The 13,901-nt window shown below is 39.4% G+C and overlaps 1 protein-coding gene across 1 annotated transcript in view; it reads left to right on the top strand.

Moving 5' to 3' along the window:
• Positions 1-13,901, top strand: part of LOC122061898 (WD repeat-containing protein 11-like) — a gene marked incomplete at its 5' end in the record, with an annotated part of 36,255 nt that overhangs the window by 18,249 nt on the left and 4,105 nt on the right. Inside the window, 9 exons of the mRNA XM_042625435.1 lie at positions 1,160-1,325; positions 1,436-1,550; positions 5,711-5,786; positions 5,880-6,062; positions 8,187-8,347; positions 11,767-11,872; positions 12,537-12,747; positions 12,864-13,156; positions 13,344-13,465. Of these exons, the coding sequence (XP_042481369.1) occupies positions 1,160-1,325; positions 1,436-1,550; positions 5,711-5,786; positions 5,880-6,062; positions 8,187-8,347; positions 11,767-11,872; positions 12,537-12,747; positions 12,864-13,156; positions 13,344-13,465 (1,433 nt within the window). The remainder of the gene's footprint in view (positions 1-1,159; positions 1,326-1,435; positions 1,551-5,710; positions 5,787-5,879; positions 6,063-8,186; positions 8,348-11,766; positions 11,873-12,536; positions 12,748-12,863; positions 13,157-13,343; positions 13,466-13,901) is intronic.

The raw sequence follows: 13,901 nt of genomic DNA on the forward strand, positions 1-13,901 counted from the left end.
AGGAGGGCCGAACTGTCTTTATATTAAGTTGTCTCTTTACCTCCCTGGGAGGACCATATAATTTCCGAAGTTATTAGTTTGAACCTAATATAGGTGGGAAGAGCAAAATGCTTTCCCACAATTTGCACTCTTCACTCTTCACTCTCTTTCTCCTCTCAACTTCTCTCCTTCTTCCTTCCTCTCTTCTTTACTTCTCCCTCATGGCCTCATCTCTAAAGTCTAACCCCAATCTTTTTGATTTCCAGCTCTATCCCCGTCTCCAATCACTCCATTGATCCCACTTCTTCTCCCATCCTTAGTTTTATATTTTCTGGCCATATCTGAGACCATCCGAACTCTGTTGAAGCCCTCATTGAAGCCTTCAATTGGTTTCTGTTTCTGCTACTGATCTGAGACACAACAAGGCCTATGGTACTGCCCGCTTCTCCCATATTTAGTTTTATATTTTCTGGCCATATCTGAGACCATCTGAACTCTGTTGAAGCCTCATGGAAGCCTTCAGTTGGTTGCTGTTTCTGCTGCTGATCTGAGACACAACAAGGCCCGTGGTACTGCCAAACTGGAGGTTTCTGGCAGCAAGTTGAACCCCCCAGATATCACTGCCTTTGCACATCTGAGGCCCTTCTTTTGGAGATCTGTTGACCTCCCTAGATTTCCCACTTGACCAGGAGATTGGTCCTTCGTGTGACCTGGATTTGAAGATATCAAAAATCTCCCTGTTTGACCTAATTTCAAGAACTGAGGTAATCTGAGATCTGTCCAGTATTCTGTTCTAATATTTTGGGGTTTGTTTTATACTATTAAGCACCTGTTTTATACTATTAAGTCCTGTTTACTGAGACTTAGAAGTGTTACCCATATGACTTCAAATAATACCTAAATTTTCCGTTTAGAATCTACTATATCACCTGTCTGCAACGTTTAATATGGAAATTATTTTTTCCTTCTTGATTTGTTGTTTTCTTCCATTAAGCATCTTGTTTGTTGTATCTGTTGGACACAACTAGAAGTAGAAAATGTTTGGTTATGCGTATCCTATCTTGCTCATTTAGTGTGAAATTGTCATTCACTCATGCTTCACATTCTTGGTAAAAATACCTAGTATTCTATAAATGATGTCATTTCCTTATATTTATTTTCCTTTTATTTCCTCATGTAGCTTAGATCATTAGCTCTTCCATTCACAGTGTTGGAGTGGACACTTCCAACGGCACCACGACCCGTTCAAAATGGACCTTCTAAGCAATCATCATTTCCCGCCAAAGAGCGTACCATTGGGGCCTCTGTCTCGGCTTCCCCTACACATGCATCTACCGCAGATAATAGTAATACTTTTTCACCTGATATTCTTAGGTTTTATTCAGGCATTTTGAAGTTTGTATTTTGAGTAGTTGTTCAAATATGTCGTAACATAGCAGTTAATCTAATTTTGCAGGGACAGCAAGCTCAGAAGGATCTGCCGAGGACACATCAGAAAGTTTTTCATTTGCACTTGTCAATGGTGCTCTTGGAGTTTTTGAGGTTTCTGGGCGAAGGATCAGGGACTTCAGGTATATTGGTTTCGCCATGAACATTCAGTGATTAGTTTTGTTTAATTGTGTGTTAGTTGTCAATGACTCAATATTATGTCCTGATTTAACCATAAAAAAGGCTATTATATCCTTATTTTTAGTTTAAAAAAATGGTAGTTGCCTCTTTGAAATTTTCTGATCTTTGTCCCCCAAGATATTATTGTCTTTGTTAATTTCCTTTGTCTTAGTAGTGTTGAGATATGTTCACTATTGTCAGAACCTGCAGTACTCTGTTGAGTTGTTTTTGATCACTATAGGGGGAGTGTCCCTGTCATGGTGTATGTTTAGTCATAGAGTTTGTTTTGTCTTTAGTTATTTTCCTTCCTGTAATCAGACATATGGTCTTTGACTCTTAGTAGGTTTCATACTAAGAATTTATTAGCTAATATTATAATTATTGTGGGCGTGGACCACGATAGCTGTGTTCTGAATCTATCATGGTTCAGCTTTTCTCTCTCCTTCCATCGGTTCTCTCCCTTCTTCTCTCCCTCTCTTCTTCAAGCATTATGTCTGGTTATTTATTTCTCCTTTGCTTCATGTTATTAGTCCCACTCTAATCAGTTCTTCACCTTCAATTTTGTTTTGATAGTCTCTTAAAGGACTGTTTTTGTGGTTGCAGTAACCTGTGCTGCCATACATTCTATCTAAGACCGAAGTTTTTGATTATATGAAGATAAACTAGGGTCTCCTTGCATGTAATACCTTCATCTTGCCTTCCATGGAGTTATCCATCTACAGGAATCAAGATTTATACGTACAAAGGTTGGCGGCACCTTGTTCTGGATTGTTCTTTCCTGACAGTATAGTGATCTGCTCTTACTTTGCATTGAGCCAGCAGATCTCTCTCGTATTTTAGGGCTTTGTTCACCCTACTAGTTTGGCCACTCGATCTCAGTTTGGGGCTGATCAGTGCCCCTGATTTTGTGCAATCAGGTTTCTCCCTATGGCCATAGGATTGTTGATTTGGGGGAATGAATGACTTGTGTCAATTGACACCAGCCCTCCTTTATTTATAATAGTAGGGTTATGAGTACAAAGACAAGTATGCCCCTATGGACAATTCTACCCTTATACCCATATCACTACATGCATATGGATATTTCACATGACCAACTTGCGCAAAATAGGATGAAAAACTTTACCACTGAGACCCTTTGTAAGAACATTTGCTAACTAATCTCCAGTCCTTAGAAATGGAATACATATAAGACCTTGCTCAGCTGCTCAGCTTCTCCTTAATAAAATGTCTGTCAATCTCCCCATGCTTTGTGCGATCACGCTGAACTGGATTATGTGGAAGGCTGACTTGTTATCACAGTACAACATCATTGGGCAATCGAACATGCATACCCAAATCTTGAAGAAGTCCCTGAAGCCAAAGTAACTCACAAATACCATGTGCCATGGCTTAAAATTTGGCCTCTGCACTAGTTCAGGCCACCACTGCCTACTTCTTACGACACCAAGGAACAAGATTCCCACTACCAAAGGGACAATAGCCTGACGTGGACCGTCGGTAATCTGGGGAATTGGCCCAGTCGGCATCAGTATATGCCTCTACATGCATATGATCAGATGGTGAGAACAAGATGCCCTTCCCTGGAGCTGATTTCAAGTAATGAAGAATATGAAACAAAACCTTCATATGAGAGTAGGGATCCTGCATGCACTAAATCACCAAACTAACAACATAAACAACGTCTGGTCGAGTATAGGACATATAGATAAGTCATCCAACTAGTCTCTGATATCGACCCTTATCAACAGGTTCACCTTCCTTGCTTCTCAGATTGATATTTGCCTCAAGGGGAGTATCAAATGGCTTCCATCCTAGCATTCCAATCTCAGGGAGACGATCTAGGTTGTACTTTCGTTTGGATAGAACTACACCTCTATTAGACCATGCCACCTCAATACCAAGGAAGTACCTCAACTTGTCTAGGTCTTTGATCTCGAACTCCTTACCCAGTAAGTCTTCAGTTTAGATATTTTAGCCAGATAACTGCAGTGACAACAATGCCATCCACATATACAATAAGGATAGTAACCTGTCACCAACCCTTGTAATAATAAGTGTGATCAGCATTACTCAGTTTGGAATCCCACTGAAATCATGGCCTTGTGAAAGTGACCAAACCATGCTCTAGGAGATTACTTCAACCCATACAGTGCTCACTTCAGTTTGTATACGATGTGATTGCTACCGAAGGCGGACAAAGCCTGGGTGTGCGATGTGTGATTTCCAGGACCGTGAGGCTAGGACAGGGTTTATCAAAGGTTTCTGGGACCGGCAGAATTCTAATCGCAGCTAGGGTTTGTATCGTTGGGTGACCGATGGTGCATTCCAGGACCATGGATACTACCTAATGTGTTACAGGAGCACTTATACCATTTCAAACTTAGTTTTATTGATTCAGTTATCTAATTAAAATGAACTCATGCACCACATCATATTGGTTATGATTGATTCATGCATTGCATCATTCTTGATTGTGTATGCTTACATGCTCCCCACCCCTCACTAGGCTTAGTGAAGCTCACCCCATGTTTGTGTTTCCTTTAGATGGTGACAGAAGTAGTCTAATGGTAGCGAGTGGTGAGACACCTACTTCAGTGGCTAATGACTGGTGGGTGCTAGAGTTTGAGGAGCATGATCTAGATTGTGTCTATGATGATTGTGCATATGGTGCACCTTGAAAAAGAATATGAGGATTACGATCTCTATTCAGATATTTTGTGTATTTCGTTATGAAGCCTTTTGGCAACGATATGTATGTAAAGTGGATTATGTATTTATGTGTATAGAACAACTTCATGTATATATTTGTTTCATCATATAGAATCACCAGTTTACAATCTACAAATATGAATATATATGTTTTCCGTTGATTCTATTTAGATGTTCTTGTATTGACTACAAGAGTTAAAGGTACTGCATTGAGATCCTGGATTGTCGGTTGGGACATTGGTATATGTCCTAGTCACGTATCAGCACCTTAGTGAAAGTGTGACATGTTTAGTCCTGCTTTCCTAAAGGGCTATTCCTAGTTGGGCATGGGTGATTTATATACTCTAGCTTGAGGGGGAGTGTTGAGATATGTACGGTAGGGGTATTATTGTCAGACCCTGTAGTACTCTGTTTAGTATTTTTTCATCCCGATAAAGGAAGTGTCCCTTTCGTGGTGTATGTTAAGTAATAGAATAGAATTTGTTCTCTCTCTCTCTCTCTCTCTCTCTCTCTCTCTCACCCACACCTTCAAGCTTTGTGTGGACTGGTTATTTGTTTCTCTTTGCCTCAGGTGGAACATTTTCATTTCATAGAAATAACGCTTATCTAGAGATGCTAAATTACTAAACTATTCTGGGGTTATGGCTGAAGTTTGGTTCATACAAAGCTTCACGGTGTATGATTTTCTCTTCAGAATGCTCTTCAGCATTCTCTTATTTTCTGGTTCTACATTTTATTAAATTCTTGTAAATTTTCTATCTTCTGTCTTCCTTCCTATGTGATTCTGTGTTCATGTATGGGGGAATGCCCATGGGTGGGTAACGTGGTAGTGTCTATTTTATTCGAAGAATAGAGGCAGTATATCCTCCATATGTTATATATTTTGAGGTGCCATGGGTGGTTATGATTATTAGAGGTGAGGTCCTACTATTAGTCTAGGCCCTTAGGTAGTGGGTACTACTAAGCAAGGTTATCAATGATAGCTATTCAATTAAGGTTGTAGGAAGGGTCTGTGTCTTCTTGGTGTCGTTGTGGAGTTGATCTGACAACTAAGAGATGCTCATCAGATTGAAGATTTCATTCTCGTAAATCTTTAGGTCCACCAATCTCCTTTCAGTTTTTCTTTCTTAAACGCGAATTATTTGAGGCAGGACTTTTTGTCAACCTTACAGTGTATTGTACTTTCAGTTTTTTCTGTTTTTAGTTCTCTTACTTCTTGGGCACATTATCTCCAACTGAATTCTCTATTGTTTTATAGATTTTACTGCTACCTAGTATTATTATCTGTTTGAAACATTGATCCGGATCTTTTCATCTATTTTATTTCTTGCTTGAGTCATTGTTCCAACATTCTTCTTGCATTATTTTTTTATTTGGTTTATCATCTCATGTGAGATTGGTTTGTTTCCAGACCAAAGTGGCCTTCTTCCTCATTTGTTTCATCAGATGGATTAGTTACCGCAATGGCCTACCGCCTTCCTCATGTAGTATGTATCACATATTTTGGGAATTTTCATTTTTTCTTGGAAACTTCATCTTACAAAGATTGTTTTGAAGGTAATAATTGCACTATTTCTCAGGTTATGGGGGACAGGTCAGGGAACATACGATGGTGGGATGTAACTACTGGGCTCTCATCTTCATTCAACACGCATAGAGAAGGTATCCGAAGAATCAAATTCTCTCCTGTAGTACCTGGAGACTATAGCAGAGGACGCATTGCTGTGCTATTTTATGACAACACATTCGCTATATTTGATCTTGTGAGTGCGTAACACGTTATGTGCATACCAGGTTATTTGTGCATGAAAGGTTCTGTGACTGCTTTTATATTGGCTTTTATGTAATTCCAAGGTAGAGGTTGGTTTTAGCAGTTGTATATGTATTGACTTGCTTTTCTTGGAAATTTCTATCTTCTTGGGTTTCCTTGGTGGAATTTTTTTATAGAATAATGCAAATATGGTTTGGTGATTTTATTTTAATCAAATTACTCTAGAAAACATGCATGCAAATTGAATTTTGTTTCTCTAAAATGGCTATTCATTTGACCATGGGAACCCTATAAGCATGCATGGAAACCAATGTTCTGGCCCACCTCCTTTCCCTTGAGTCGTGTACTAGCTTCCATATGTGTATCAGAAGGACGACAGCCCAACAAACCAATCTTTGATAGTAGATCAAGAATATACTTCTTCTGGGATAAAAAGACGCCTTCTGAAGAGTGAGCAACTTCAATCGCAAGAAAGTACCTTAGTTTTCCAAGATCCTTTATTTTAGACTCTCGATTAAGAAAGTTCGTGGGGCGACCAATCTTAGCACTGTTATTCCCCGTCACCACGATGCCATCCACATAGACGATGAGAATAGTAATTTTATCACCAGACCTCTTTATGAGCAATGTGTGGTTACTGGTTAGCATTACTCTGCTTATACTCCACAGATGTCATTGCCTTGTGAAATCTCCCAAACCACGCTTTAGGTGATTGCTTTGAACCATAGAGAGCACGCTTCAACCTACTGACCTTACCTTGAGTTACTTTGTTGGAGAAACCTGGTGGAATATCCATATACACTTTCTCATCGAGCTCTCCATAGAGGAAAGCATTCTTGACATCAAGTTGTTAGAGATCCCATCCTAGGTTCATAGCACATGAGAGCAACACTTGCACAGAGGCCAATTTGGCAACCGGTGCAAATGTCTCCTGGTAGTCAATTCCATATGTCTTAGTGAACCCTTTAGCCACAAGTCTTGCCTTGTACCTGTCTACAGAGCCATCTATCTTCTGCTTCACCACAAACACTCCTTTACAACCTACTGGTTTTTTCCCAGGAGGAAGAGTCACAAGTTTCCATGTAGCATTCTTTTTTAGGGTATCCATTTCTTTCACCATTGTGGCCTTCCATTTTCCATCAGTAAGGGCATCCTACCAATTCTGGGGAACACGAAGAGAAGAAAGATAAGACACCAAAGCACGATAGGAGGGAGAAGGGAATCATATGAAACAACATGGGATATAGGTTGTTGAGTGCAAGTCCTAGTGTCTTTTCTAAGAGCAATAGGTTTGTCAGAAGAACACCTAACGCAATAGGCTCAGTTGACTCTAGATCTAGGGCTGGCGAGGGGATGTGTAAAGGTGCTATAGTGGTGGTGATGGTTTGAAGTTGCTTATTTCTGGTGTGGCCCCTATGATAGACCTGAAGAGTAGAATCATTAATCTGTTTTGAGATTCATCAATAGTAAGCCAAACAGGAGTCATCTCCCCCTATGCAGGAACAGTGGTCTCAATCTCCCCCTGAGCTAGAACATTAGTCTCTATCCCCCTCACTCTCTGTCAGAGATGGTAGATACATTGGTGGAGAAAGCAAATTCAGAGTTGACTCTTCACTGTCAATACCGGACTCCCCCTGAAGAGATGGCGAGGAATAGTAGCCAACGGGTTGAACACAACATCCATGGTGACTATAGTGTGCCCAGTAGGAGGATAGCAACATTTGTATCCTTTCTGAGTAGGTGAATAACCCAGAAAGATACACAAAATCTGATGCTGTGAGGTTCCAATTTCCCTAGTGAGTGATGATTTCTAGCATAACAAGCACAACCAAAAGTCTTTGGAGAAAGGAGGAATCCCCTTGAAGGATAGCAGCAGGAGTACGAGAAACAAGGACTCAAGTAGGCATATGATTGATCAAGTAGGTAGCAGTCAAGACTGAAGTGATATAAAGTTGAAAAAACATATATATATATATATATATAATTTTCACTGAATATTGTTTGTATCTATCAAGGGGGAGAAAAGAAAAAGCGGAAATAACTGTTTTTTGCTCATTACCTTTTTATTAAAGTAGTCAACTGATATTATATCTTGACATGGTTCATATTTTTGTAGGATACACATGATCCATTGGCTAATTCCCTTTTACAACCACAATTTCCTGGAACTCTTGTATTGGAACTTGACTGGTTGCCTTTGCGAACGGATAAAAATGAACCGCTGGTGCTATGCATTGCTGGAGCAGATAGTAGTTTTCACCTTATCGAGGTTAATATGTATGTGACAATTGAAATATTCATTTATGAGTAGTTACTTAGTCCTTTCATTTTCATTCTTGATCACAATTTTCAGCTCATATAAGAAAGCATATCAAGGTTGTATTTCTGATCCTGTACCATGTCACTATAATTTCTTCTGATACAGGCATATTCTTGGAAGAATCTGATTAGCATAGGTCATTATATTGTTATGGTGACTTATTGTTGAATACAAGATAAAATTGTGCTTCAATGATCTCAGGTTTTAGCTTTGTGTGAAACGAAGTAGCTTTTAGACTTTCTTTTCTCATGTTACTTTTTGTGATTAGTCACTTCTGTACTTAGTGGCTGTGGTGTCATGATGAAGCTAAATTAAAAGCAACTAGCGTTCTCCAAACAATTTGAGGTCTGCTACCTGAATCCTGTTCTGCTGTTGCACCCTGTTTAGGTCGTAGCTTCTTTTGAACAATAAGTTCTTATTGTCACTGCAACGTATCTCATTTTTTACTTTTCCTTGTCAACAGCCAACACCTTCAACCAACAACTTATCATCCCTGGCTGGCGCATTTAGTAGTCCTTTTTGCACATGGCTGAATTATCTCAATCAACTTTCTCTGATCTTATCCCCTGATTGTGCTAGTCTTAATTTTTGTTGAGTGTTGACTGTATTAGTTTCCGACTTTGTTCTCCCTACAACAACCATAACCTTATCCCAACTAAATGGGGTCGGCTACGTGGATCCAAATGTGCAGCAAAGCAAAAGAAATATAAGATAAACGGAATGTAACAAGGAAGTATAGGACAATACTAGCGATATGTTTTAGCAGTAAAAATAGAACAACATCCCAGGAACATCCCCTACAAGGGGTCGGCTACGTGGGTCTTTTTCCTCCACATAGGTCTATCTGCGGCCATACTAGAATCTACCCCTACCAATTGCATATCTTTCCTTATCACTTCGTCAATATCATTTTAGGTCTGCCTCTACCTCTTTTGGAATCATCTATATGAATCTGGTCGCTTTTCCTGACTGGGGCATCCATAGGTCTCCGTTGCACATGACCATACCACCTCAATTTGCTCTCGCGGAGTTTGTCCTGAATCGGGGCGACCCCCACTTTGTTTCTAATACAATCATTCCTTACTCTATCCCTCCTGATCTTGCTGCACAACCCAAGTAACATCCTCATCTCTGCTACCCTCAGTTTGTTCAAAATACTCTTCTCGACTGCGCAACACTCTGCTTCATAACTCATAGCCGGTCGTATTACTGTCTTGTCGATTTTTCCCTTGAGTTTAACCAGCATAAACTTGTCACATAACACTTCCAACGCGCTTCTCCACTTTATCCTTCCCTCTTTAGTTCTTTGGGACACATCATCCTCTATTTCCCCTTCTTTGCTAATGATTGACCCCAAGTATTTAAAATATTCTCTCTGTGGTAGATCCCGGTCAGCCAACTTTACAATCTCTATAGTTATTGCAGTCCTGGATATTGCCTTTGTGTTAGAGTTTGTATAATAAGGGTACTTTAAGAACAAGTTTGTTATATTCTTGTCTCTTATTGTATTTCCTATTTTTCCCTTTTAACTCCCTAGGGAGTTGTATGTAATTCCTTTCATATTGTTAGTGAAGTAATATATATGTGGTAGAGAATATTTTCTCTACACAACATTCCACGATTATTTTCTCTTCTTCATCTTCTTCTCCTTCCTCTTCTTCTCTAACCTTCCACTCTCTTGTTCCCTTACTTTCTCTTCATCCTTATATTCTAACTTGGTATCAGAGCACATGTTTAGGTTTGAGAGTCGCGTTATCTACTCCTAGTTCCCATTTCCTCTCTTTGGAACCCGAGGTTACAAAGGGGCTCCATAGGAGAGAATACTATGTGAAAAACTCACTTTTTTTTTCTTTCTTGAGATGACCTTGGATGAAGATCGTAGTCAACTAGAGGAGGCCTCATGTGAAGATATTGGAGTTTGAAGATTACAAAAGGAGTTGGACAGGTTCACGCCATTTCCGCCAGACCTGGTTTGGAATGACTCTCTCTCTCTCTCTCTCTCTCTCATCCAGTTGCTGTTAAGGCTGGGATAAGCCTCCTTTGTGTCTGCCTAGGCCCCTCTTTCAAACCCCTATGGTCTCTGTTCTTGAAGAGAAGCAGTGTTGAGCTACAACTCTCTCCTCCCTTGTTTTTTAATGTACCGTCAGACCCATGCTTGGGAATTCCCAAGCAATCATTTTCAGCAGTTCTTCTGCCTTTTTGTTTCCGACCAAACCGCTCAAAAGGTGCCTTCTTTGCTGAAGAAAGACATATATAGGCAAGTGGATATATATATATATTCTTTAGTCAATACCCGTGCCTCTGTCATTAGCTCGGGTAGTCCCTGCTTCTAGTGTTTCAGCTACCTTTCACTGGCTCCCTTAATTATGTGCCAGCAAGTGTATGAAGCGGGCTACTCCCCAAACAATTAGAGCTAAAGCAAGCACCGGTCCTACCCATACCCAGTAGGACTGCTGTTACACATCTAATAGTGTAGTCTCCTTTATGAGCACAGCCCTATGGAGTTAGGGGGAAGCAGGTTTGGTAGAAAGAGATACAATAACCGGTCCAGGGCAAAAGAGAATATTCCTAAAGTCAAAGAAGGTAATTACTTCCATCGCTATACTCTAAGATTGAGTGTTGATGACTAGTCCTATCGCTTACAATGCCTCGATACCTGCAAATCAGCCAATCAAATCCACACATTGCAGTATACTTGGCCTTCAAATTCTTTAAGAGGTTTATCTAAAAGATTTGCGATATAACTAGGAAGACGTTTCAAATACCATACATGAGTTACTGGACATTCCAGTTTGATGTATCCCATGTCAAATCTTCGTACCCAAGAGTCGACAAACTCTAGATTACTTTGCATCTAGTTATATTACTTATTATATACTTTCCTAGTCTGATAAGGAAAGTCTTAGTCTTCTAGCACACACACACACACACACACATATATATATATATATGCCAGTAGTCTTTGCTCTCGTGTAATCTGGAACATATATATAGATATTCTCTCTCTCTCTCTCTCTCTCTCTCTCTCTATATATATATATATATATTACGTTAGAGGGGGATGCTGAAGTCATAGGCTGTTAGTCTCTCTTGCAGTCTCTCTTTTCTTCTTCTCCCTCTATCTCTCTCTTCTCTCTTCTATTGCAGGTACTAATTACAAGTTCTGGGTTTGTCACATGTGAATGGTATTAGATGGCTACCCTTTCTACCTAGAGCCAAATGCCATCAATAAAAGTTTTCCAAATTCAAATTGATGATGTAATAACAATGCTTTCAAATATCATAACAATTTCTTGGTTTTCTTGGTTAAAACTTTTTCTGTTTGATTTTTTTTGGATACTCAAATAATTTTGTTTGACGCCTATTTTTTGTGCAGTAGTGACAGAAAATCTGGCTTAAATTCGCAGCCTAGGACTATTAAAGAGAGATTTAGGCCAATGCCCATATGCTCTCCCATTCTACTTCTTACACCACATGCCTTGGTAACTTCCTGCACGCTTCTTTGCTGTCTCATTATGTCAGTGATTCTGTGTATATGTTCCAAGATAAGGGCTCTTTTGTAGCTTAATATGCTGATGATGTAGCTAATATGGCCAAGGATCAGTGCATTTAAACTGGTCTGGAAATCAGTCCACCCTGGGCTGTTCAACTAATTCAGGGTTCAGATTTTTTTTTAAATTAATTTTAATTGTAACAAAAATACATGAATTGGGCTCTTTGTGCAGTTGTTAAAGCATTAACTTGGTGTCTCTGATGTCTGTGCTTCAAGTCTTGGTGCTTGGATGTTTTTCTTTTATCTTTTCCAGATAAATTACAGATCCTGGTAGCAGGTGCAGTCCTTACCATCCAGTTCGAACTGTCAGAACGATCTGATCATATAGATCCTATGGTCCCTGTAGTGGTATAGACAGTCTTGACCTGGAGGTTGGTGGTCCAAGTGGTCTTATTTCCCAAGAACCCATTAAAACAAAGCACATATGAGTCCTTGACAATCAACCTCAGAAGTAGAATTTTATTCTGATTAATTTCAAAGTGTTAATATAGAACCTGCAGAAATGTGTTCGAGCTTATCAAACCCCAAAAATATGGCCATTTATTATTGCTTATCAGATTTTTTCACGTACCATTTTTATCTTCTTTTTGCAGGCACTGCGAATGATCTTGCAGTTGGGTGTAAAGCCCTCTTGGTTTGATAAATGCAGCGAAACTAAAGATGCAGTGCCTTATCAAATTCCATTTGCAGCCTCATCTGCTGCAGACCTTCGGAGTTTTATGATTGATACAGGTCTTCCACCTGTAGGTGACTCTGTGGTGCCGGAATTGCTTCTCAAGGTTTTAGAACCATATAGAAGAGAAGGTGGGTTTTTCCTTTGTTCTCTACATTCTGTATCTTCTCTTCTTAAGATTTCCCAGGAGCTTGATGCCAACTATTTTATCTTTTGCCTACCTTTCCTCTTATCTGTGTCTTTTAAGGCTGCATACTTGATGATGAAAGCATCAGGCATTATGCTGCTGTAGTAAACAAAGGTGCAGCTGCCAGATTTGCCTTTGCTGCTGCTGTCTTTGGCGAATCATCTGAGGCACTTTTCTGGTTACAGTTACCTCGTGCTCTTTCACATTCAATGAATAGATTAACTAAGAAACATCATCAGAAAGTTTCAGTATCTGCATCAGCATCAGTTCCAGAGCTTGAAGGCGCATCTATGCTAAATAGGATAACATCTACAGGAAAATCAATGGCAGGGAGTGAGAAGAGGGATAACATTGTGAGTCATTTATACATTTGTAATTTATTTTGGATTGTTTTCAAATTCACTTTTAGGTGTTTATGTCACTGAATGTCAAAATCTAAAGTTCTTATTCATTCCTCAAAAGCAATATTTTATATTCCTTCTAGCTGATTTATGCCATTTTCTATATTCTAACATGGGCTGTTTGACTGGCGCTTGACAGAGTTATGGTCAACTTAAATTGATGGCCTTTGAGCAAGAAGAGCTGTGGGAAAGTGCTAATGAGCGTATTCCATGGCATGAAAAATTGGAAGGACAAGAAGCCATCCAAAACCGTGTACATGAGTAAGCATTGCCTCCCCATTCCCTTCTATCTCCCCTCTCTCTCGCGACTATGTTTTAGTTTCTGAGGGATGGATTAGTGTACTAGAAATTATGGAAATTCATTTGAAATAATGTAAAAGTTTTAAAAAAATGCCATAGGCTTCATGAAACTAATACAAAGGAAAAGGCTTGGAATGCTATCGTTGTGCCCAACACTGTGTCTGCCTCTCTCCTCACCCCCCTGATGTAGTACTATATTTGAAAGAATCAAATTAGTAGCCAGTTGACAAGGATATACTCGAAAGATAGTTCAGAAGCAAATAATGAAGACAAGGAGTGAAATAAGATAGAAACTATGGAGGAAAAACAAAACAATAACCGTTAGGGGAAAAATAATAATTCCAGCCCAAAATTAGAGTTCAGAAATTAGGGTAATAAAGCACAAAAAAACTCTGAT

Source organism: Macadamia integrifolia, chromosome 2 (assembly GCF_013358625.1).
Source record: "Macadamia integrifolia cultivar HAES 741 chromosome 2, SCU_Mint_v3, whole genome shotgun sequence".
Classification (NCBI taxonomy): domain Eukaryota; kingdom Viridiplantae; phylum Streptophyta; class Magnoliopsida; order Proteales; family Proteaceae; genus Macadamia; species Macadamia integrifolia.